Below are 24,051 nucleotides of genomic sequence, written 5' to 3'. Positions count from 1 at the left end.
ATTGATGTAACGAACATCATTTAATTTTGGAGTTACATCAATTTGCCCAGTCGTTACATCAATTCAGTTCCTGAACAAATTAACGGAGCAGTAATGTCGTTTGTCCCTTAATCACTGGGATTATATTGATGTAACCGATGATCGATCTAATGTAACGCTAAGACTCAGGGATTAGTGTTGCGAAAGTCATGGACTAAATTGATGTAATTGTACAAAGTCAAGGACTAAATTGATGTAACCGTACAAAGTCGATAACGAAATTGATGCAAAAAATAAATCAGGGACGAAATTGATGCAAAAGTGTAAATTCGGGAACGAAACTAATGTAAAAAATAAGTCGGAGATAAAATTAATACAATTTGCGAAAGTAGGGGACGAAATTGTCTATTTACTTTAAAGTAAATATAATCTTTGCACGCCGATACCGTCCCCCAGGCCCAGGTGGCAGCACGCGCCGTGGTCGGGAAGGAAGGCGGACGACAGAAGGGATCGGGTGACGGCACGCGCGCCGCGTGCGAAATCATTAGGGAGAGGGGGCGAGTGGGGAAGAAGGCGGAGGCTGGCAAGATCAAAATAGGAAGCCCTAAGCTCTGGGACGTCGGGTTGTGCTGTTGTCCACTCGCCCCAGCTTCGTCGCGTGAGACCCCGCCCAGTCTCCTCAGCTCCACGCTCCTCCTCTGAGATTGAAGGAAACCCTCACCTCTCCCTCCTCCTCCCCCTTCTCCCCTTCAATTCATATAGTAAGACTGCTTCTTCTTCACTCACTCTCTCTCTCTCTCCCCCCTCTCTCCCTCTCTCTCTCTCTCCCTCTCTCTCTCTATCAGATGTCTGCAATTACTGTTCGTCCGTTCATTGATTAATCGTTCTGCCATTTGCATCGGCGATGGGGATCGTGCTTGAAATCTCCTTGTTGCGTTGCTTGCTCGGGGTTCGAGCCGGGGGAGCTCGTTCAGCTCCCCCAATTTGGCTCGGGCAGCTTAAACATCCGGTCGAAAATGCGACAGTGTTTGGTTTTGATTTGGACTGAATCGGAAAATCGATATCTAGTCAGAGTGTTTGGTCGATCGGGCTTGTATTATGAATCTGCAAGCTCATTGAGCTTCCTCATTTGACTCCTGAAGCTTGAATTCGCGCGATTGTGTCGTATTGGGTGTCTTCGATCTGTGGATGATGGGCGTGTGACTGCTGATAATTTGGTCCGGCAATGATTAAGAGCTAAGAGCTGATAATCGTCTGCTGAATTCTTAAACTTTGGTTCTCTTAATCTTTCTGGAAAATGATTGTTTCAGATTTACTTACAGAAGGAATGCCTGCGATAATCTATGTCATATAATCCTGGGATAGTTAACCTAACCATGAGGTTATGGAGGGAAACATTAGTTCATTGCTAATTCATGATTCTATGTATGAACACACATCGACATACGAACCCACAAAATTTTGTTGTGTAATCGACTTTCTCGCATATGAGGGATGAAAAGATGTCTACTTGTATGATCACGATAAAGAAGGACCCTTGATCATCAGTGTAAGTTGGCGGACGGTTACTTGTTCTGTTGATCGAGTGATCTTATTTTCCAATGGTCTCTGTTACCTTTCAGGTACCCTTTCGGTTCTTTTTCTCCATGGACATAGATCTGAGGTTGCCTTCAGGTGAACACGACAAGGAAGAAGGGCCACAATGTACTGATAACTTGTCGGATGCCGAGGAAAAACTGCAAAATGGAGATCTTGGAAGTGCAAGCATGGTCGACATCGGAGATGTAGCCCACGGTGTGGGTGCTGGAGTCATGAATTCCTCTGGTGTGGATGCAATGGAGGTTAAAGAATACGTGAATCTTGAACCTCTTTCTGGCATGGAATTTGAATCTCATGGAGAAGCATACTCTTTTTATCAAGAGTATGCTCGGTCCATGGGATTCACCACGGCAATCCAAAATAGTCGCCGTTCAAAAACAACTAGGGAATTTATTGATGCAAAGTTTGCCTGTTCTAGATATGGGACGAAACGAGAGTATGAAAAGGCCTTCAATAACAGGCCGAGGGCAAGGCAAAGTAAGCAAGATCCCGATAATGGGGCTGGAAGACGAGCTTGTGCAAAGACGGATTGCAAAGCAAGCATGCATGTGAAGAGACGACCTGATGGTAAATGGGTTATACATAGTTTTGTGAAGGAGCATAACCATGATCTTTTACCAGCTCAAGCTATCAGTGAACAAACAAGAAAGATGTATGCTGATATGGCTAGAAAGTTTGCAGAATATACAAATGTGATAGGCTTGAAGACTGAAACCAGGAATCTGTTTGATAAGAGTTGGAATATGACATTAGAATCTGGAGAAACTAGGATTTTGCTTGACTTTTTCTCTCAGATGCAATGTTCAAATCCCAATTTCTTTTATGCTGTGGACTTGGGTGAAGACCAGCGCCTTAAGAATCTGCTGTGGATTGATGCCAAAAGTAGGCATGACTATGGGAGTTTTTGTGATGTTGTCTCTTTTGACACAACCTACGTGAGAAACAAACACAAGATGCCTCTTGCCTTGTTTATTGGAGTGAATCAGCACTATCAGTTCATGCTCTTGGGATGTGCTGTAATTTCGGATGAGACTGCTGCTACATATGCTTGGATTATGCAGGCTTGGTTGAGAGCAGTGGGCGGGCAACCTCCCAAAGTTATCATTACCGAACAAGATAAGACTATCAAATCAGTTATCTCGGAAGTTTTTCCTTTCTCACGTCATTGCTTTTGCTTGTGGCATATATTGGGGAGGGTTTCTGACAGCCTCTGTCACGTAATAAAAAGGCATGAATATTTTATGGCGAAATTCGAAAAGTGCGTCAACAGGTCGTGGACGGAAGAAGAGTTCGAGAAAAGGTGGTGGAAACTTGTAGATAGATGTGACCTCAAAGATGATGAATGGGTACGGTCATTGTACGAAGATCGTAAACTGTGGGTCCCAACTTTCATCAAGGATGTGTGTCTAGCTGGGATGTGTACAGTTCAGCGCGCTGAAAGTGTGAACTCATTCTTTGATAAGTACGTGCACAAGAAGACCTCCGCACAGGAGTTTGTGAAACAGTATGAAGTATTTCTACAGGACAGGTATGAGGAGGAAAGCAAAGCAGAATCCGATACATGGAATAAACAATCCATGTTAAAATCTCCATCTCCTTTTGAGAAGTGTGTCTCCGGAGTGTACACGCATGCAGTGTTCAAGAAATTTCAAGTAGAGGTCCTCGGTGCAGTTGCTTGTCATCCCAAGGAGGACAGGCAGGATGAGAGCGGCGTCACTTTTCGGGTTCACGATGTAGAGAAAAATCAAGAATTTACTGTTACTTGGAATGAGATGAAATCTGAAGTTTCTTGCATGTGCCGATTGTTTGAGTACAAAGGTTATCTTTGTAGGCATGCACTGGTAGTTCTTCAAATGTGCGGCCTCTCCTCAATCCCGTCGCCTTATATTCTGAAGAGGTGGACAAAAGATGCAAAGAGCAGACACTCGGTGGTGGAGGAACCGGAGCAGCTGCAGTCCAGGGTTCAACGGTATAACGATCTCTGCCAGCGGGCAATGAAGTTGAGTGAAGAGGCATCGATGTCTCAGGACAGTTACAACCTGGCAGCCCGCTCACTTGAAGAAACTTTTGGGAATTGTATGAGTATGAATAACTCTAAGGGTCTTGCAGAAGCTGGCACTTCGGGCACTCATGGTCTGCTGTGTGTGGAAGATGATTCTCAGAGCAGGAGCATGGGCATGAGCATGAGCATGAGCATGAGCATGAGCATGCCCAAGTCAAGTAAAAGAAAGAATCCAACCAAGAAAAGAAAGGTACTAACTATTGGATTCGCTGCTAACCTCGTGTAGTTTGGATTGTTCATATGTGCGTAACAAGTAAAATTCTTTTTTCCTTGCAGATGAACTCTGAACAGGACATGATCAGTATTGGGCCGCAAGAGAGCTTGCAACAAATGGTTTGTCTTGTTTACCTTTGTCGATGTACAGAAAATGGTTTATCCATTCAAATAAACTAAGATTAACAAAATTGATATAGAGGATGGTTCATCTTATACTAGAAACTCTTCCACCATCTGAAAAACTATTGCATCATTAGGTTTATTGTATGGCACTGGCCCTAATATATGTGCAGGGAATAATGGCAGTTTTTCCTTCTTCATAATTCTTCTTACCTAGGAAAAGTTAACATCGAGAACAGTGACTCTTGATGGCTATTATGGAACACCGCAGAGTGTTCAGGGAATGGTATGTCACTCGTCACATGTACTGTATATAAATGCTATGAGATTGGTATAGCAATAAGGACATGTTGATTTTTTGCAGGTGCAGCTAAACTTAATGGCACCCACACGGGATAATTACTATGGAAATCAACAGGCCATTCAGGGACTGGTACGTTTTCAGACAACAGTTTCATATGGTTGTGCAATAATGCAAGGGACTGAGTTTCACTCTCTATTCATTCATCTTTTAGGGGCAACTGAACTCAATAGCACCGGGCCATGATGGTTACTACACTCCCCAGCCAAGTATTCATGGGCTGGTATGACACTTGATAGGATCAATTGTTTCCTTTTTTCTTTTTCTAGTTCCTCGAGTTAAGTCCGAAACCTTGGAATGTGATTGATCCAGTTTCTTGCTTGCAGGGGCAGATGGATTTCTTCAGATCTGCAAACAGCTATGCATTTGGCATTCGGGTCAGTTTTCAGCCTCTTTATTTCAGTGGGTCTTTGTATCCGTTATTACTCATTGGAACTTAACATCGCATTGTTCTTTGTAGCAGGATGATCCCAATGTAAGAGCAGCTCAGCTGCACGAGGAAGCATCTAGACATGCGTAATTACCCGTTCAGCAATAAAGGTAGCTTGCTCGTGCAGTTTCCTTCTGTTATTTTTCTTCAGGAGACTTTGGACTTGAGTAAAAGTATGCATTGAACTGCACCTGTAGATGAGAAGTACGTATCTTGGAGCCATGTTGCCTTGAGGTTGGGGGATCACACAGGAATTTATCGGCGGATTTCACTGGTAGGCTGCTGATTCCCAGTCCAGCAACAGCTGTTATTCACTCATGCAGCTGAGTCGTTCCTGGTAAGAGAACATAGAAGAAAGATTGGAAGTAGATTATGCTGTACAGGCTGAGGCTGTTTGTATTAGTGTTACCTAATAGTTGCAGCCGTTGTAAACTAGAATGAATTGAGATTAGAAACTCTATGTCCATGGGTGAAGTTTATATTCGAGTTCAGTTCATGCAGCCATATCATGCTAGGCGATGTGCAGCCCCATCGAAGTTTGCAAAGATGGGTCGGCTATAAGAAACTGGCCTTCACGACGGAAAAGCGCGAATGGCAAACCTGTTTCTGGCAAAAGGTTATTTCCTGGAATCTGAGAAGTAAATCCCATGAGTTAACAGATGCCTAGGTTTGTATAATCTATGGGCATTACTTATCAACACATAGTAGGTTATAATCTATGGGTCCTCTCCCACTCGCAATACCCATATCTGATCAAATGATTCAAATGATTCACGAATGCGGAGAGTGAAAGTCGAGTCGAATTTCTCCAATCATGGAGTGACCAGTGATCATTCGAAGGCTCGAAGCCCTTGCATTCATCGAGCAATTTGTGTGGACCATTTCCCTTCTGTGAAGAAAAAATTTCTTAATCAATCTTAATTGTTGTCGTGTCTAATGATCATCAGATTATCATCTAATCATACCATACCATGAGTTTTGTTTTGTTCTGTAATCGTTCCATTTCTCTAAATATATAAGTATAATTGAGATTTATTGAAATAACTTGTTTATTGAATTGTAATTTATTTATTTATTACCGTTAATGAAGGATCCAAATGCTGTCATAGACCGTGGGAGGGAATTTTGAGTCTTTGGGACTAATTGCAATTCACAATTATAATGTTCTTTTTAAGAGCTTAAACTTTTAATTTTTTTTATGGGAAAAACAATAAAGAAATTAAGAGAAAGCCCATATCAATTAATTCATGGGCCTGGCTCAGTTCTTTCTCCTCATCATCCTTCTAACATTCGAAGGCCCATGGCCCATTTTCGTATGCCTCTCAAGCCCTCAAATTCTTGTCATCTTCTTCGTTCGTTGCAAAGCGTTAAACCCTAATAAAACCTTTCCCTCCGCAGTCGCTCTTCGCGCCGGCCCTTTGATTATCTGCATCTTCCACGGCAGGTTCTCCCGCTTCCACTTTTATTGCCCCGCTGAAGCGAAACAGGTGACGGTTTTGATTTTGCGGTATCCGGCCCTGTTAATCATTGGATGGGTCCATTGATTTGATGTTTCTTCCCTGATTGTGATGCCATGCAGAAAGAAATTTTCAATCTTTCAAGTTCGAAATATGGGTGAAACCGCTACTGTGTATTAATTGTTATAGAGTGCATAGATGGATATGGAATTATCTGGCTTGTTTACTGTCTCGCTGTGTTTTGAATCATTTGATTATTATGATGATTTGCCAATTTGTTGAATCGTACTGCTTACTGTTCGTTTTTCAGCAGGTTTTGTATTGAGCTGCAGCCATGTATCTTCAGTTCTACATAAACGAGAACGGTGATAAAGTCTACACCACTAAGGTAATAGCTCCTCAGTACCTTTGCGTAGTGTTGTTGTGCATGAAATTCGCCTGAAAGTGGGAAGATATATCGATTTCAATCTTGCTTGACACTGCCAAATGAGAAAAAAGAACACAAAAAAAGTAAAAGGAAATCTTGAGGGCTTCTGTTGTCACATATAGATTCGAAGTCTGTCAGCTCAACTGGTCTTCATATGGTTTTGCTTGATATGTTGTACTCGCATCAATGGTTCAACTTGCATTTGAATCGTCCGGGAGATTATGGTAGGATAGGACAGTAGAGACTCGTTTGGTTTTTTCAAATGGGCGAATGAATTGCAATTTTTTTCCTGAAGAATCCTGTAAACTTGCAAATATCAATTTTTGGGTTCTTTGTTCCTGTATCTGTAGAACTTCTCAATGATTCTTTGGTTGTTTTTCTGGGTTGGCAGAAAGAATCGCCGAACGGGCTTGCAACGCAATCTGCACACCCAGGTACTTGCATCGGACGATGCTTCTATTGTTTCTCATGTTTGCTTAGAATCTATATGGTTTTGTCGCTGGCTGGTACTTTGAGAATCCAGTTCCTCTTCACATATTTCTTCTGGTTGATAGATTCCGAATCTGCTTTTATTTATTTCTCACTCTCTGGTGACTATTGTCTATTATCACCATGCTGGACATAGGCTGCCGCGACTTGTTGATAATCAGTAGTTTTTATACTGCAGCACGCTTCTCCCCAGATGACAAATACTCGAGGCAGAGAGTTCTTCTGAAGAAACGATTTGGGTTGCTTCCAACTCAACAGTCACCTCTGAAGTACTAAAAACGGATGTCACCCTTAGCTTTTATGTTGTGTCCCATGGTTGATGAGTTGAAACTGTGCTGCTGAATCAGTAGTTGTATAAGTTGCTCTACTATGGTTACGATATTTCCCAGTGTTAAGCATTGGCCAATGGCATATTAGTGGATGTAATGGTCTCGACTATGTTATCGAAGAATCTCTCTCTGTTGAATGAGACATAGCCTTGGCTTTTTTAATGTTGGGATTGGGTGTCTTGGCTGAACCCAACGTTATCAGTTTTGATTCCAGGGGCACTTTCCACGAACAACATGGGCTAAATTGAAATTAACCGACTCCCATGCAGAGAATAATGCTGCAGGGGATCAGTGTTGAATACACACAATATCTTGATTATGGGTAAGGAACAAAAGAGTAATCCGCGATTGGGAGAATGGGATTTGGTTTGAATTTGGATAGGGAGAATGTTAATTTGGTTTGAATTTGAATTAGTTGAGATTAATTAGGTTTTCATATACTAAATGGTGCCCACTGAGAGGAAAATAAAATATCAATACTTATGGAGCACCTCAAAAGAAAATGTTGTATGTTTGAGAATTTTTTTTTTATAAGGAATGTTGATGGACTAATATAAGAATATAAAATAAAACGAAATAAATGGTATGTAATTTTCAGTAATGAGAGTCAAAATTAAGACCTCTTGATTTTGAATTGATGACTTGTATGTGAGGATTATATTAGACGAAGAATTAACCCAAAATAATTAAACGAAAATTCTTAAAAATTCGCATAAGCCCCCCAACTTTGTGAGCTGTCAGTTGTCACCCCTAAACCGTAAATTAAAAATGGTACTCCATCGATCGTTGATTCCACCGTCAGAAATTGAATGACTAAAGTGAAATGACCATATTAACCTTCCTGCCATTTCCACGGGGTCTCTCTCTCTCTCTCTGTGCGCTCCATTCGGTCTCTGAAGCTCGCCGTGTCCCTTCCCTTCTCGTCCGTTCTCCCTCGGGCTCGTCGCACCTCACTCTCCGGAAGCTCAGGCGGGACAGCCCGTCTACTCAACTTTTCTACTTTTCATGGCGAGGTTTGATTTCCTTTTCCTTCCGCCCGATGAATTTTGGGCATCAAAATTGGGGCTTTTCGAAGATATTCAGCGCTATTTGTAGTTCTGAGCTCAGAATAATTTGATGTTTTTGCATGAAGCAGAACATTGTGAAGTCATGCTGCAGTGAAGCTTCATGTTGTCAGTTTACCATCTGATGGGCAATGAATCGTTGTGACTGATGCTATGATGGAAGGTGGAGATACCCTGCAAATTGGACCGAGTGACAGTCTTATCGATCCCGCAAATGAAGCTCATAACCGAGGTGGGCCCGCTAGTTCTCCCAAAACTCCCAGTGTGGTGTTCGAAGAGGGTGTCGAGATCGAGCCCCGGAATGGAATCGAATTCGAGTCTCATGAGGCGGCTTACTCGTTCTATCAGGAATATGCCAAGTCTATGGGATTCACCACGTCGATAAAGAACAGTCGGCGCTCGAAGAAATCAAAGGAATTCATTGATGCCAAGTTTGCTTGTTCTCGTTATGGGGTCACCCCTGAATCAGAAAGTGGGAGCAGTAGGCGTCCCAGTGTGAAGAAGACTGATTGTAAAGCGAGCATGCATGTGAAAAGGAGGCAGGATGGAAAGTGGATTATACACGAATTCATTAAGGACCATAATCATGAACTCTTGCCTGCCCTAGCATACCATTTCCGAATCCATCGGAATGTGAAATTAGCTGAGAAGAATAACATTGATATTCTGCATGCAGTCAGTGAACGGACGAGAAAGATGTATGTGGAGATGTCTAGACAATCGGGCGGATACCAACATGTTGGGATGGTTCAAGATGGCCTAAATTATCAGTTCGAGAAAGGTAGGCACTTGAATTTGGATGAGGGAGATGCACAGGTGATTCTTGAATACTTTAAACGTATCAAGAAGGAGAATCCGAGCTTTTTCTATGCAATAGACTTGAATGAAGAGCAGCGACTCAGGAACTTGTTCTGGGTCGACGGTAAGAGCCGGAGTGATTATATGAGCTTCAGTGATGTGGTATCTCTTGATACTTCTTATATCAAGGGCAACGAGAAGTTGCCTCTTGTGCTATTTGTTGGGGTTAACCATCACTCTCAGTCTATGTTGCTGGGGTGTGCATTGGTGGCAGATGAGAGTAGAGCAACTTTTGTTTGGTTATTGAAGACATGGCTTATGGCAATGGGTGGAAAATCGCCCAAAGTTATACTCACCGATCAAGAAAGAGCTCTCAAGGCAGCTGTGGAAGAAGCCCTTCCCAGTGCTCATCATTGTTACCCTCTTTGGGATATATTGGAAAAGGTCCCTGAGAATCTCGCTGAGGTAATCAAAAGCCACGAGAATTTCTTGCCCAAATTCAACAAGTGCATTTTTAAGTCATGGACAGATGAAAAGTTTGATATGAGGTGGTGGAGAATGGTCACAGTGTTTGAACTTCACAATAATGGTTGGATTCAGATGTTATATGAAGACAGGAAAAAATGGGTACCCACCTTTCTCGGAGATACTTTTCTAGCAGGAATGTCCATGCCTCAGCGTTCTGATAGCATCAATTCTTTCTTTGACAAGTATGTTCACAAGAAAATTACAGTAAAGGAGTTCGTGAAACAGTTTGGGTTGATTCTTCAGAACCGATATGAGGAGGAAGCTGTAGCAGATTTCGATACTTTGCACAAGCAACCTGCCTTGAAATCACCCTCCCCATGGGAGAAACAAATGTCGACTGTTTACACTCATGCGATTTTCAAGAAATTCCAAGTAGAAGTTTTGGGTGTTGTGGGTTGTCACCCTAAACGGGAAAGGCAAGATGGGCCAATCATAACATTTAGGGTTGACGACTGTGAGAAGGATGAGAACTTCATGGTCACCTGGAATGAAGTGATCTCACAGGTCTCTTGCTCCTGTCATTTGTTCGAGTTCAAAGGCTTCCTTTGTCGACATGCAATGATTGTTCTCCAAATTTGTGGTTTGTCAAGCATCCCGCCTCACTACATTTTAAAAAGGTGGACGAAAGACGCGAAGACTGGCCAACCTGCAGAGGGCGAAGAGACAAAAAGGATAAAGACTGGGGTCCAGAGGTACAATGATCTGTGCAGGCGTGCTATTCAACTGAGCGAGGAGGGTTCTTTATCTGAAGAGACTTATCGAATCGCTTTTCGTGCCCTTGTTGAGGCTCTGAAGAACTGTGTAAATGTGAATAATTCTAGCAGTGCCGGCGCAGAATCTAGTAATGGCATTATTGGCCTTCGTGAGATTGAATTGGAGAACCAGGGAAATTTGGCAAGTAGAACGAGTAAAAAGAGAACTACCAACAGAAAAAGGAAGGTTAGTTCTACATGATAGCTGAAACATGCTTGGTCTCTTATTTTTCTTAAGTAAATGCCTATGGGTTTTTCAGGTGCAGGAGGAGTCCGATGTTCTTATGGTTGAGGGACAGGATGGCTTGCATCAAATGGTATGTGAATCATCTCTACCAATATCCTGCAAAAGTAGTTTACGTGTGTAACTGTTAGTTTAATTTGGTATCATTCTTCTCCTACTTATAGGACAACTTAAGCACAGAAGGAATCACTTTCAGTGGATATTACGGTGCCCAACAAAATGTGCAAGGACTGGTAAGAGTAGAAGATGTTCTTCCTACGTTTGCTGTAGTTGCACTCTAGTTCTTGAACCATGTAATGTAATGATAGATTTCTTTCCTTTTTCTTCTGGGGGCCTTGCAGGTACAATTGAACTTAATGGAGCCACCACAAGATGCCTATTATGTTAGTCAGCCGAGCTTGCAGGGGCTGGTAAGTCATATTGTCAAGGGAACTGAAAAGCCTCATATTAGTCACTATAGAATGAATCGTCTCATTTGGTCGATAAATCTACAGGGCCAATTGAATTCTATTGCACCTGGGCATGATGGATTTTTCGGGACCCAGCAGGGCATTCACGGGCTGGTAAGATATTTGTAGAGTTGAGATTATATGGATTGTCGAATGTAAAACATGACTTCTGATTCCGGTCCATTTCATTGTTATAGGGTCAGATCGATTTCCGAACCCCGGGAAGCTTCAGTCACAGCTTGCAGGTAAGCTACGTACTGTACATATAACCTGATATATTCCTCTGTTTTATGATTTTTCAAATATGGGCGCTTTACCTGTATGATTTCTTGTATCGATTTTGCAGGATCAAACGAGGCATGGTTGATGTGGAGTGGATTTCGAACAGACTTTTTAACTTATGGACTCTGGTAGTCGGACATTCAGAGTTTTGCTTTTGGCGCAGAATCTCTGATCGATTTAACAACCCTAAAGTAACTGGAATTCTTCCCACCTCACTATATTTGACCTCAAGACAGTGCTGCAGATGATGATCCCTCAAGTAATAGTTCCAATTTTGAGCGTAACGAACCATTGAGGAGCAGAATGACAGGACGCAAGGAACTTGTTGAGGGTCTTAAACAACATGGTGAAGACTGCACGCGGCATGAGGGGCTGATTCGATTCGTTCATCGCCATCTTAGTTGGTAGACGTAGTAAACAGGACGATTGATCCCGGGCAAAGCTGACCTTTCCGTACAAGCTTTGAATGAGGAAGGCTACGTGATATCGGGTTATATATAACCAAAGGCGTGTATTCCCTTGTAAGAGATTTTGTATAAAGTGGTGCAGGTAGTGGTTACATTGGATCTGGATCTCATGTATGGTCCGGAAATTTGGAGCATTTTGATTGTGTTGTTGGGCCTCTTAAGCATTTTATGGATCACATTATTACTATGGAGCTATCAAAAGCACCGATGCTGTTCGCTTTGTACAATTTTTGCAACTAGTTTGTTCTTGTTTCAGCCTGGTGGATGCTGAATCCCCGTAAGTTGGTACGATATTTCGGTTTGGACAGTTAACACGGACCATCCCGTTTACGTTCTATAGCAATTGAAAATGTGTTTTAGCATTACGGATTAGTAGTGTACTTTCGTGGCAAAACTAATGATTAACTAACAAGTACGAGGGTAAAAGAAAATTTAAATATATCCATATAAGAAAAAAGAAAATTTTAAATAAAAAAAAAGGGAAAAGAAAAAAGTTGTACTTGTCCTCCACAATGTTCTTCCCTCGAGCTCGGTTGCAAATTCGCAATATTCAGGAGCAGGTGGAAGAAGAAGATTCCATTTTGGGAGCTGAGAGCACCTGTGGGTTTCTCTTGCGGAGCTGTTTGCTGCTCTATGCAGAAGAACAAAGAATGATTCGAGCTCTCACTCGAAGTTTGATGGAAGCAGCATCGCAATAGCAGGGGACTGTTCATCGAAGCATTCCGCTTCTTCCTCCGCTTCATCGGCTCACCCGGTTGCAGGAACAAGATAATATCAGATCATCTGATTGCTGCTTCACTGCAGTCAAGGGGCGGAAATTGGAGTAGAATTTGGCTCTTACTTGTCTCAATTTCTCTCTCTGATTCAGTTCACTCCGACTGTTTCGGCTGCTTCAGTACAGAGTTTGCCTGTGTCTATGTTTCAAGAATGAATCTTTGAGCAAGATGTTATCTGGGCATCATTGATTAGATCGCTATCGCTCTCCTAAGGATTACGGGTTAGAATGAGCTTGCGGCCTGGATCGGTCTATGTTCATGGAGACTGATCTCGACAGTCCTTCGCGTCAGTAAGAGAGGTTGAACTCTGATTCAAATACAAATCTTGATGATCTGGAAGGAGCAGATAGCATGCATACCGGGCATTATGTTGATGTAAATCCCCTTGGCGGGGAAGAGAAGCTCGAGGAGGAAGACGAAGATGTTGGTGTTAGTTCAAACGTAGATGTGGATAATCTTGAAATTACGGACAGCGTACATATGGCTGAAGAAGATGGAAACTCCTGTCCGGTGGGAGAACATGGTCCAGAAGCTCCTGTGCAACAACCAGGAGAGTTCACGATGGCGTCCGAGAATCGGGTGGAAGCTGATATTCTTGGGGTAAATTTTCATCACGATGGACCAGTGTGCGAACCACGGAGCGGTTTGGAGTTTGAGACCAAGGAAGCTGCATACTCTTTTTACAGGCAGTATGCTCGGTCTGTAGGATTCGGCATCACCATAAAAGCAAGCCGTCGCTCGAAGAAATCTGGTAAATTCATCGATGTGAAAATTGCTTGTTCTAGGTTTGGAATCAAGCGTGAGTGTGATACTGCACTCAATCCACGGTCTTGTCCCAAGACTGATTGCAAGGCAGGCATGCACATGAAGAGGAGAGAGGATGGGATTTGGGTAATTCATAGCTTTGTGAAAGAGCATAACCATGAAATCTGCCCGGATGACTTTTATCAGTCTATCAGGGGAGCAAACAAGCTTGGTGCTATGGCCCGTCCAAAGAAGGGTCTGCAGTTAGCTCTGAGCGAGGAAGATGTACAAGTGATGCTTGAGAATTTTGTATGCATGCAGGATGAGAATCCAAACTTCTTCTATGCAATAGATTTAGACCATGGGAAACGCTTGAGGAACGTTTTATGGGTCGACCCCAAAGGTAGTCATGATTATAGCAGTTTCTGTGATGTGGTCTTCTTCGACACGTTTTATGTTAGTAACAGATATCACCTTCCTTTTGTTCCCATTGTCGGAGTAAACAATCATTTCCAGTACATACTGCTAGGATGTGCATTGATTGGGAATCAGACTGCCTCAACTTACAGTTGGGTCATGCAAACATGGCTTAGAGCAGTGGGTGGCACGTCTCCCCGAGTAATCCTTACAGACCAAGACAAATCTCTGGAAGAAGCTGTTGCAGAAGTCTTCCCAGAATCCCGCCATTGTTTTTGCTTGTGGCATGTTTTGAGGATGATTCCTGGAAATCTGGGGGTCGTTGATAAACATGAAAATTTTAGAAAAGAATTTGACAAATGCGTTCATCAATCTTTTACAGTAGCACAGTTTGAAAACCAATGGGAGAAATTAGTTTCAAGATTTGAGTTGGGTGAGGATGATTGGGTTCGCTCATTGTATGAAGATCGTACAAAGTGGGTCCCAGCTTATATGCAGGGCATCTTTTTAGCTGGAATTTCTACAGCTGCGCGGTCCAAAGGCATACTTACATCCTTTGATAAATACATATGTAGAGAAACCAAAATCAAGGAGTTCATGGAGAAGTGCAGAACATATTTGCAAGAAAGGTATGAAATGGAGGCTGAAGCCAATGCAGAAGCAAGGGGGAAGCAACCTCCATTGAAGTCTGTATCACCCTTTGAGAAGCAAATGTCTAAAACATATACAAGCACAATATTTAAGCAGTTCCAAGATGAAGTTTTGGGAGTTGAGTCTTGTCATCTGCAAAGAGATGGTGAAAATGAGGCAAACGGAAGATTTCAAGTTCGAGAGTCTGGGGAAGACCGAAGTTTCATTTTACATTGGAATGAGAAGCACTTGGATATTTGTTGTTCGTGTCGATCATTTGAGTATAGAGGTTTTCTTTGTCGGCACGCAATGATTGTTCTTCATACATTAGGTATTTCAAGCATTCCGCCCCAATATATTCTGAAGCGTTGGACAAAGGATGCTAAGAGCAGGCAAACCTTTCATGATAAATCTAGTGGTCATTCCAGCAGATTGCAAAGATTTAACGATCTGTGTAGACGAGCCATCAAGTTGGGTCAGGAAGCTTCTTTCTCCCAAGAAGCTTATGATGTGGCATATCAGTCCTTGCAGGAAGCATTGAGGCACTGTGTGGGGGTGAACGATTCTGTTAGGACTGTTTCTGAGCCCAGCTCTACGGCTATTCCAGGTTCTTTTTATACTGAAGAGAATCAAGGAAGTATGCCGGGCCAGTCTAAGAAGAAGAGAAAATATAAAAAGAGAAAGGTATGTCCGCACTTGATATTTGGACTCATAGATTTGTGGATCCATGCCCCGTTATGCTCTTTATTGTTTTGACTGAATACTGTGTTCGTGCTGTAGCTGCATGGTGAGGTAGAACAAGAGCCAGGAAGCTGGCAGCAGGTACTTAGATTGTATTGATTGGATTCATTTATGTGCTGTTCGAAGAGTTGAATATATTCATCGCTTGGTTTTGCAGTTAAACGTGTGATACGTGATGGCTGATAATCCTTTAATTCTATTGTTAAATGTAGGAACCATCAAGCATGAATTCGAGAGTAGAAGAAATCAGTAGCTGTGATGCTTCTTCTGTAAAGGATGTCCCAGTGACTACTTCGAATGCTATTTCAGAGAGGATTGTATGAATATGTTTTAGAAATTTATCATCACTAAGATAGAAATATGGTGTTCTTTTCTTTCATATGGATCGTTTTTTGTATATCTTATATCTCCTTTTTCGATTTTGTAGAATGAAGGTTCTAGTCTACAGCCGCAAGGTGGTCCCCTTGGAGATCCGCCAGATGCAGAAGATGCGGTAATGTTCTTTGATGTTGGAATTGATGGTCAAGTATCTTTTAGATGACGGCATTGTCCTTACTGGTTGATTTTATTGCTTGATGAAGGAACCTCTGAACACACTTCCTCCAATTCGGGGCCCCTACTACATTAACTTCTCGGCAGGCGTGGTAAGTTGATACTCATGTTATAACCTGAGTTATTACAGTACTATAATATGATATAATCTTTAACTGTGTTGACTTCTTATCAGGTACATGTAAATCCAATGTTGACTCAGGTTGGTCACTTCGACATTCCGACAGCTTTCAAGAAATTGTAAGCATCACTGGAACTTTTGCAACCTGTTTTAGTTTGAGAAAAGTGATCAAAGTTTTCCATCTTTCTTTCTCTTCTTGTAAGATGAAGAAGGCAATAACAAAATGAGTTGCGTTGTGGTTCACATTTTGTAATAATAGTTTTATCATCCTATGTCTATCGGGACGGCTGAACGCATTCTTCTTTTTGGTTTCTTTGTTTTCTGGGAAGAGAGAAGATGTAGTTTTTCCAGTTAATCTTGCTGTTGCTGATTTCACTGCCGATGATGGATTAACCTCCGAAGCATATATTGGTTGCAGGTACAGCCTGTCAGATCTTTGGAGCTCGACCGAATGTCCTCCAAGAAAGCGAAACAAAACCCCCCGAGATAAGAGGTAAACTTCATTAGCAAGCAAAATTCTCAAGGAATCAATGGGGTTATATTTAATAAGGATAGAATGGTTATTCATCAAAAAAAGGATAGAATGGTCAATTTGCTTCATCTATCGATAATGTATTTGTGAAATTTTTTTTTTACGCTTTAAAAAATTATAAAAAAATGAAAAGAAAATAGTAGCTATTCTTCTAGTCACTATAGTTGACTGTTATTCACCAAATATGATTTAAGCTTACTCATGTAATTTCAAGAATGCGTTTTTTTAGTATCTTTTTATTTATATCTCTAGATATTATAAGATACACTATTTAATCTAAGAGCGAGCTCTTTCGAAGTAATGTAAATTAATAAATATTTAACAAGTAATGTAGATATCGGTTTCAAGGTGAAATCTTATATATATATATATATATATATATATATATAAATTCTGTTAGAAAATTATTTTATATAAATGACAACGCAGAATTTCATAAATATGAAAAGTATAAAATGAAATTGTTGAAATAATCAAGGGAATAATTAGTCAGTTAAATGACTTACTAAGCAAAACTCTGGACTGATCACTGGGTTCCTGGGCATGGTACGCTTTTGGAAGATGCAATGGAACCAATTCCAGCGTCATGGCTCAATTTGAAAGCTGCTTCTTTCACTGATCAAGCGGTTGCTTGGTAATGGGATTCTTTTTCTCATTTTCTTCCCCAAAGCACCTTATTGGACATAGCTGGAGTCGCTCTACGGCATTGAGAGTTGGGCAGAGATCAACCTTTTTGGAGGTTTAGTCCTAATGGTGTTTTTTCGGTCAGGTCTGCTTATGCTATGCTGACACGGGAAAACATTCGGGAAGAGGAGGTGAAGTGGAAGCTTATCTGGAAATGGAGAGGTCCGCAACGAATAAGGAGCTTTTTGTGGCTTGTGGGCCATGAGCGGCTCCTCATGAATGTTCATCAACGGTCAAGGGGGATTACATCAAATGATCTGTGTGCAGCATGTAACTCTGCTGCAGAGTCAAACTTTGTATGTTTTGACGGATTGTATGGTGGCGCAGCAGTTATGGAGAAGTTTGGTACCTGTGTCTGAGCAGAATAGGTTCTTCGCGGCCAATATGGAGCAGTGGCTAGTTAACAACTTGTCTGTTTGGCGGACAGGTCCGGTTGAATTGCCATGGGCTCTGGTTTTTGGGGTGGGATGTTGGCTTATTTGGTCATGGCGCAATGAGTCGTCATTGGATCCCGAGTTCTCTCGACCTCTTGAGGGAGCGGGGGTTATTTTTTGTGTGACCAGAAGCTTTCATCAAGGTATGTCAGGTTTAGATGGCATTCGGATGAAAAAGCTGAGAACTTGGAAAGATATTCGATGGCAGCCACCAGAGCACGGGTGGATAAAGTTGAATATGGATGGAACCTCGAGAGGGGATCCGGGGTTTGGCGGGAGCCAGGGGAATTGGGCCATGCTGCTTCAATATCTGCTGAACTATGGGCAATATTTACTGGTCTTGACATGGCTTGGGTGCAGGGGTATCGTCGAGTTATTCTTGAGGTGAATTTTTAAGTTGTTCTGCAGTTTCTTACCTCAAGGCAGATGGTAGGCTGGAACGGTAGGCGGATCAGGGATATTCGGATGCTACTTGCATGATTTTGGAACATCACCACTGCACGCACTTATTGGGTGGGCAACTCATGTGCGGATTGGTTATCGAACTTTGCTTTCTCCTGTCCTTTAGGTGCTCATTACTTGTCTAGTTGTCTGTCTGGGCCGGGTTTATTACTGTGTGCTGATTGGGTTTGTACCGTTTAATTTTATTCATATTTAGGGCTTTGGCCCGTAATTCACCCCAAAAAAAAAAAGCTTGATAAGCAAGTTTCTTTTACAAAAACCTAAATAACATTATGATGTTATGATAACAAACCGGTGTATTGCAAAAAATAATTTTCAGAAAAAAATATTATTGAAACTCGCTAATTTGACCAAACTAATGTCATTTGAAAGATTACAATTTATCACAAATCAATATTTCTATGAATTTATGATTCATAATAAAAAGAATAACACTACCACTTGAAATTAATGTAACGATAATTTTTTTCACGACAAAAGAAATATAAAATTGTGAAGTAAATGTATGAACTGTATATCGTGATAAATGTTTGTAATGTATTATTAAATGAATGCATAGTGCATATTGAATAAGATTATTATTGAATTGATTATACTTAATATAATATTATTGTGAAATTTATTGTTTGAATTTCAAATTAATTGTTTATTTTCATTAAGAAGAAAAGTTGTTGAAATGTGAATAATTATTTTAAAAAATAGTAGGTATGATATAATGAAACCATGCAACATGGGGAATAGAAAACTAGTAAATATGCCGATAAAAGGTAAATTTCATTAACAAACTACAAGGATGACTTGAGAAGATCACTGTCGAGTGATGAGATGATATCTATCATTTGTTAGTGATATGCTCTAGAGTCAGTTTATGTATTTGGATAATTCATTTTATGACGATGAAGTTTATTTTATTATTCATATATTGTCTATGTTTATTATAATAAAGTTCTTAAGATATTTTGAATACTTCATTCTTAAAGAGTTAATAATATGAGTCACTGGGTAATTTGGTAATAATATTTTTAAATTATTCACGATCGTATGAGACTTAACTGGGCATTATCTCTTCGAATAGATCGTCATTTATGTCTGTATTCATAATTAATATATAGATATTAAAGAAGATTAAGTAGTGAATCTCATACTATCTGACAACCGTTGTCAGGACAAACATGTGGATGCTCATGTTATAAGTGGTCGAACGTGAAGCTTAGATAATATTCACATGGTAATTTACTAATGTCAATGTATATTATCTATACGATATTAGTGCATATAGTCCTTAGAGCTGAAATGGAACGCTGTCTCATGTGTGGATAATTAGAATTTGCTACTGCTAATGTATTTGTACTTAACATGAGTATTCGGCAAATGGTGGTTCTAGTTCATTATACTTAGAGATAGGTGTCCGATCATAACGAGATTCACTAACCTGAGTAAACAGGGAAAATGTCCTATATATATGAGTTTTATTTTGGATCGAGGAATTCTCAGTCGGGATAGATAGACTTAAATAGAAAAGATTTTCTGTTTAAGTACCACAAATCCAAAAATGAAACCAGATGATTCATATGGTCGGCTAAAGGGTTTGATATTTATCGTGGCCTTGGCTAGATCGGGATCTTATAGTGAAGGGACTCAGTGTATGGCGTATACGGTCATAGGTTCATTAGAATGTTCTAATTATACATTCGTCACTATTTGGATTATCATATTATGTTGCTAGGCATCACTCATGAACTTTGGGAGCTGAGGGCATTTTAGAAATTGTGTTTTTGGTTATGGAAAGAGTTTTCGATAATGTCAAACGAATTGATATTATAATCCCATTGTCACTTGGTGATGAACCTAGTTAGTTATACACATTGAACGTGTTTAAGCCGAGAAAAGAATTAATTTTAATTGAGGAAGTTAATTAGGAATTAATTATTGGATGAGACTTGCAATGTGATTGTAAGGGTGCTAGCACATCCTGAAGCGAATCAATGTTAAGGTAAATCCAATTGAAGAAAAACGAGAGTTTTCTTATTTGGAAAGTTTTTATAAATGGATTTTCTATAAGTGGAAACTTGTGTCAAGAACAAAAGTTATATTTCTCTCTTACTTGGAGGGCAAGTCATTAGATGACTTAAAGTGCAAGGATTAATTTGTGATTTATTAATTAATATAGATTAATTAATAATTACAATTACGATAAATCAAAGAATCTATATAAAGATATAGTGTCTTACGATTAAGTCTAAGGGTTTGCCGTTTGTTCTCAAGAGTGAAAATGAGAGAGAGAGAGAGAGAGAGAGAGAGAGAGAGAGAGAGAGAGAAGGAGGCTCAGCCACACATTTGCCTTCATTGATCGGAGGCCATCCTGGCCATGGTTTGGTGAACCGGTGGTCCAAGACATCCTTGACATGGTCTTCTCATTCCGTAGTGATTTCATTCGAGTTTGGTGACCTAAATCATAGTGGACGGATCGAGAAGAAGTTGTCCTTGGTAGTGACACTTTCGTGCAGACAAGCTAGAGACCGAACAATTGGACGGTTCCATTGATCAATCGAAACAAACCAAATCCGACAAGAGTGAGTACAAAAGTAGTGACGTTACTAGTGAATTCATTATATCTCGTTGTTTATTCGTTAGAAGGTGATATTTCATGTTGAGATGCAATCTTGAGTTTTGATTAAAATTGAGCGATAAAAATTTAATTTTTACCAATATTGGGGTCTACGGGAGCTTCCTTCGCCTTCGTCTTCGTCTTCGGTTCTGTATTGCAAAGAAAAGCAAAGTGTTGGCAAGGAAAAAAAGAATGAAATACGAATGGATTGCATTTGAAAGTAATAGAGGAAATAAATGATAATTTCAAATAATAAAATCCCCTGTATAAATGTTGTATTTAATTGTATTTATTTCTTTCCTGAAACACATCATGTACATACTCTATATATTTCAATACAATTTACCTCTAACTGTAAGTTGAGGTTTCAACCATAATTCTACAATCTTAGAGAAAGTAATACTAGTAGACACTCTAAAGAGAGCCTACACTGGCCTCCCGAAAGTTGGCTTAAGAGAGTGGTCCGGTCAACGGTTCGAGTTCGCTTATCTCCAACTCGTGAACTTAGCCAAGCCCTGGATCACTGTCTCGGACTAGCTCACATGCTTTCCTTTTCCTTGTCCTTCCAGCTTAAGCGGAATTCGTCGGCAGGGGTTTGGAGGTTGCAGTCGTGTTCGATTGCTTGCTGGACTTCGGAGACCTTTTGGCCGTCCCCTAGAGCGGCATACTATATTTCATTTTTCAGCCCTTAACTATAAATAATAGATAAAAAGAAAAAAGGAAGGTCATTTCATTTTAAAGTTTCCGCTGCGCACGTGCTCCGTTTTCTAACGTCATCTCCGTCTAGCTATGCTTCGAGCCAGCTGTGGACGGGATTCATGATCTTACCCAAGGAGAAAAATCATGCAATAACATGCATATATGTCATATATACAATCTTGAAATATGAATCGACTACAATAGGACAAGATGAATGTGTTTCCAATCTCTACACCGATACACTTCTCACATAAACAAATCTCAATCATACAATACATACAACCTTTTAAAAAGAATTTAATTAATTAATTGGGCTCGAGCCATGGTAGCTGCCTACGTACCTCGTTACGAGGATCAGAGCCCACGTAGTTCCATCGTTTTACATGTAATAATTACATTAAATTTCGATCAATGTCCCGTTACAGTGGATACCACGTCTGGAAGGGCGCCATGTGATGCAGTGCGGGAGCTGGTACGACCCAAAAGGGGAGGCCCTGATGATGGCAACACGGGCAATAATGCTGATGAAACCCCTCCGCAAATCGATCAAGAGCCAGTTGAGTCTCGAGTTCCCGCGGATGCTCCTCTTGGATCTTCATGTCGACATCTTGATGTGCTCCTCGCTTCGCCAGGAAGTCCGCACAGTGGTTTGCCTCTCGGAACACGTGCTGAAGTCGAACTTCGCAAATACCCTCTAGTCGCATAAGAAGTTTCCTGATCTCCTGGAGTAGGACCTTGAACTCTCGATCTTCGGCAATCTTCGAACTGTAACCGGGATGATCCTTCCGTCCATCAATCATCTCGACTGCTCTCAGACAGTCTGACTCGATGATGACGCCTTCGACTTTGGTTCCCTCTGTGTAGTTGAGGAGAAGGCCGAGTCCATGCTTGATCGCGTACAGCTCCGCCTTGAAAGCCGTCTTGAAGCCGATGTAGGCCGAGAATCCAACCACCCAGTTGCCTCCTTCGTCTCGGATGAGTCCTCCGGCTCCGCCTTTTCCTGGATTCCCAAACGAACTCCCGTCCACGTTCAATTTGCACCAGCCCGGCTGTGGACATCTCCAGGGTGCATGCTCCCTCCTGCTGGCGTGCAGCAGGTGTTTCCCGCAAGGCTGGCCAATCTGATGCGGCAGGCCAACCTGATGCGAAATAAAGAGTAGGTCCGCCATACTTCGAACGTACTTGTAGCTTCGTACGTACTTTGGACTTCAATTGAACACCGAATTCGCACTCTGAATGTTGTAGAAAGATATGAAAGGCATATGGGAAAGGGTCGTATGTGTATATATTCTGCTATTGCTAGATTTTCTCAAATAATCTCTGTATAAATCGTTCACCCAAATCTTCTGGGTTATAATCCTCCTTTTCTTGGGATTTCTTTTCAGAAAAATAACTCAGATTATGAAAAATATTCAAATATGAAGTACTTAATGAATATCAGATGAGCTCTTTATATATGTTTAGTATCTAGATGAAGTTAGATCGTCTAATTAGCTTTGGATTTGGAATCAATGGTGAGCTGATATTATTATAAATAATGGGCAGATTAATTTTGGTTTTTCATTCAGTTGATCGCACTTTTATAAGAATATACGCGGTAGTTATAAGCATATATGTAATATAACGTGAAGAATCCTTTTGATATTCTAATATATATATATATATGTATATATAAATCCTTACTAAGGATTCTGCCACCGATTTATGCAATTTATCAGGAGAAGTGCGGACCTCTGAAATGCTTATTATGCATACGGTGAAAGGCACGACCTTTACTTTCTTTTCTTTTCTTTTTTTTTTCAAAGTATAACTCGACCTTTTGAGAGTAGTATAGAAGAGCACGATCTTAGCACTTTTTTTCTAAATATATCACGTATAGAAAGGCACGGCTTTCAGGTTTAGTTGCACATCTAGTATGATGTCAATTATACCATCATGTTGCTATTCCTCTAGTCACTCTAGTTGACTGTTATTCACCAAATATGATTTAAGCTTACTCATGTAATTTCAAGAATACATTTTTTTAGTATCTTTTTATTTATATCTCTAGATATTATAAGATACACTGTTTAATCTAAGAGCGAGCTCTTTCGAAGTAATGTAAATTAATAAATATTTAACAAGTAATTTAGATATCGGTTTGAAGGTGAAATCTTATATATGTATGATATAATTCTGTTAGAAAATTATTTTATATAAATAACAATGCAGAATTTCATAAATATAAAAAATATAAAATGAAATTGTTGAAATAATCAAGGGAATAATTAGTCAGTTAAATGACTTACTAAGCAAAACTCTGGACTGATCACTGGGTTCCTGGGCATGGAACGGAAGATGCAATGGAACCAATTCCAGGGTCATGGCTCAATTTGAAAGCTGCTTCTTTCACTGATCAAGCGAGTGTTTTTTCGGTCAGGTCTGCTTGACACGGGAAAACATTCGGGAAGAGGAGGTGAAGTGGAAGCTTATCTGGAAATGGAGAGGTCCGCAACGAATAAGGAGCTTCTTGTGGCTTGTAGGCCATGAGCGGCTCGGCTCCTCATGAATATTCATCAGAGATCAAGGGGAATTGCGTCGAGTGATCTGTGTGCAGCA

The 24,051-nt window shown here is 40.7% G+C and overlaps 4 protein-coding genes across 12 annotated transcripts; all 4 read left to right on the top strand.

Moving 5' to 3' along the window:
* The first annotated feature begins 570 nt into the window (after positions 1–570).
* LOC116198490 (protein FAR-RED ELONGATED HYPOCOTYL 3) lies at positions 571–5,484 on the top strand. Of its 5 annotated transcripts, none has more exons than XM_031528676.1 (9): positions 571–740; positions 1,602–3,830; positions 3,917–3,973; positions 4,194–4,262; positions 4,341–4,409; positions 4,492–4,560; positions 4,664–4,714; positions 4,798–4,877; positions 4,965–5,271. In XM_031528676.1, exons 2-8 carry the CDS (start codon positions 1,626–1,628, stop codon positions 4,855–4,857), a joined length of 2,580 nt encoding a protein of 859 aa, XP_031384536.1. In that variant the 5' UTR covers positions 571–740; positions 1,602–1,625; the 3' UTR covers positions 4,858–4,877; positions 4,965–5,271. The 5 variants fall into 5 exon arrangements, with proteins under 5 accessions (XP_031384536.1, XP_031384528.1, XP_031384544.1 ...); XM_031528684.1 differs by lacking the exon at positions 571–740 and adding an exon at positions 754–1,528; XM_031528668.1 differs by lacking the exon at positions 571–740 and having other exon boundaries at positions 753–3,830; positions 4,347–4,409.
* A 610-nt stretch (positions 5,485–6,094) lies between these two features.
* Positions 6,095–7,635, top strand: LOC116198522 (H/ACA ribonucleoprotein complex subunit 3-like protein). 2 transcript variants are annotated; one of them, XM_031528691.1, is made up of 4 exons: positions 6,095–6,254; positions 6,538–6,612; positions 7,043–7,085; positions 7,319–7,635. In XM_031528691.1, the coding sequence occupies exons 2-4, from the start codon at positions 6,559–6,561 to the stop codon at positions 7,414–7,416; spliced, it is 195 nt and encodes a 64-aa protein (XP_031384551.1). In that variant the 5' UTR covers positions 6,095–6,254; positions 6,538–6,558; the 3' UTR covers positions 7,417–7,635. The 2 variants fall into 2 exon arrangements, with proteins under 2 accessions (XP_031384551.1, XP_031384556.1); XM_031528696.1 differs by having other exon boundaries at positions 6,106–6,254; positions 6,535–6,612.
* Positions 7,636–8,295: 660 nt separating this feature from the next.
* On the top strand, positions 8,296–12,280 carry LOC116192940 (protein FAR-RED IMPAIRED RESPONSE 1). Of its 2 annotated transcripts, none has more exons than XM_031521650.1 (8): positions 8,296–8,482; positions 8,605–10,798; positions 10,878–10,928; positions 11,020–11,088; positions 11,197–11,265; positions 11,350–11,418; positions 11,502–11,549; positions 11,651–12,280. In XM_031521650.1, the coding sequence occupies exons 2-8, from the start codon at positions 8,687–8,689 to the stop codon at positions 11,669–11,671; spliced, it is 2,439 nt and encodes an 812-aa protein (XP_031377510.1). In that variant the 5' UTR covers positions 8,296–8,482; positions 8,605–8,686; the 3' UTR covers positions 11,672–12,280. The 2 variants fall into 2 exon arrangements, with proteins under 2 accessions (XP_031377510.1, XP_031377508.1); XM_031521648.1 differs by having other exon boundaries at positions 8,300–8,482; positions 10,872–10,928.
* Positions 12,281–12,532: 252 nt separating this feature from the next.
* Positions 12,533–24,016, top strand: LOC116192939 (protein FAR1-RELATED SEQUENCE 2-like). 3 transcript variants are annotated; one of them, XM_031521646.1, is made up of 9 exons: positions 12,533–15,304; positions 15,401–15,442; positions 15,574–15,678; positions 15,789–15,854; positions 15,943–16,005; positions 16,089–16,153; positions 16,453–16,527; positions 17,336–17,366; positions 23,894–24,016. In XM_031521646.1, the coding sequence occupies exons 1-9, from the start codon at positions 13,181–13,183 to the stop codon at positions 23,999–24,001; spliced, it is 2,679 nt and encodes an 892-aa protein (XP_031377506.1). In that variant the 5' UTR covers positions 12,533–13,180; the 3' UTR covers positions 24,002–24,016. The 3 variants fall into 3 exon arrangements, with proteins under 3 accessions (XP_031377506.1, XP_031377507.1, XP_031377505.1); XM_031521647.1 differs by lacking the exon at positions 23,894–24,016 and adding an exon at positions 17,128–17,200 and having other exon boundaries at positions 17,336–17,476; XM_031521645.1 differs by lacking the exon at positions 23,894–24,016 and having other exon boundaries at positions 12,536–15,304; positions 17,336–18,376.
* Positions 24,017–24,051: the final 35 nt, after the last annotated feature.

Source organism: Punica granatum, chromosome 1, assembly GCF_007655135.1.
Source record: "Punica granatum isolate Tunisia-2019 chromosome 1, ASM765513v2, whole genome shotgun sequence".
Lineage (NCBI taxonomy): Eukaryota > Viridiplantae > Streptophyta > Magnoliopsida > Myrtales > Lythraceae > Punica > Punica granatum.
The sequence above is the reverse complement of the archived record's forward strand: the minus strand, read 5'-3'. Positions and strand labels throughout refer to the sequence as shown.

Excerpts from the sequence above, each read along its gene's own strand:
- LOC116192940 (XM_031521648.1), top strand. The coding sequence starts at position 8,687 with ATGATGGAAGGTGGAGATACCCTGCAAATTGGACCGAGTGACAGTCTT. Across the intron at positions 10,929-11,019 it reads AGGATGGCTTGCATCAAATG|GACAACTTAAGCACAGAAGG; the intron begins GTATGTGAATCA and ends TCCTACTTATAG. Across the intron at positions 11,089-11,196 it reads AACAAAATGTGCAAGGACTG|GTACAATTGAACTTAATGGA; the intron begins GTAAGAGTAGAA and ends GGGGCCTTGCAG.
- LOC116198490 (XM_031528653.1), top strand. The coding sequence starts at position 1,581 with ATGGTCTCTGTTACCTTTCAGGTACCCTTTCGGTTCTTTTTCTCCATG. Across the intron at positions 3,831-3,916 it reads ATCCAACCAAGAAAAGAAAG|ATGAACTCTGAACAGGACAT; the intron begins GTACTAACTATT and ends TTTTCCTTGCAG. Across the intron at positions 4,561-4,663 it reads AGCCAAGTATTCATGGGCTG|GGGCAGATGGATTTCTTCAG; the intron begins GTATGACACTTG and ends TCTTGCTTGCAG.
- LOC116192939 (XM_031521645.1), top strand. The coding sequence starts at position 13,181 with ATGCATACCGGGCATTATGTTGATGTAAATCCCCTTGGCGGGGAAGAG. Across the intron at positions 16,006-16,088 it reads TTAACTTCTCGGCAGGCGTG|GTACATGTAAATCCAATGTT; the intron begins GTAAGTTGATAC and ends ACTTCTTATCAG. Across the intron at positions 16,154-16,452 it reads CCGACAGCTTTCAAGAAATT|GTACAGCCTGTCAGATCTTT; the intron begins GTAAGCATCACT and ends TATTGGTTGCAG.
- LOC116198522 (XM_031528691.1), top strand. The coding sequence starts at position 6,559 with ATGTATCTTCAGTTCTACATAAACGAGAACGGTGATAAAGTCTACACC. Across the intron at positions 6,613-7,042 it reads ATAAAGTCTACACCACTAAG|AAAGAATCGCCGAACGGGCT; the intron begins GTAATAGCTCCT and ends CTGGGTTGGCAG. Across the intron at positions 7,086-7,318 it reads AACGCAATCTGCACACCCAG|CACGCTTCTCCCCAGATGAC; the intron begins GTACTTGCATCG and ends TTTATACTGCAG.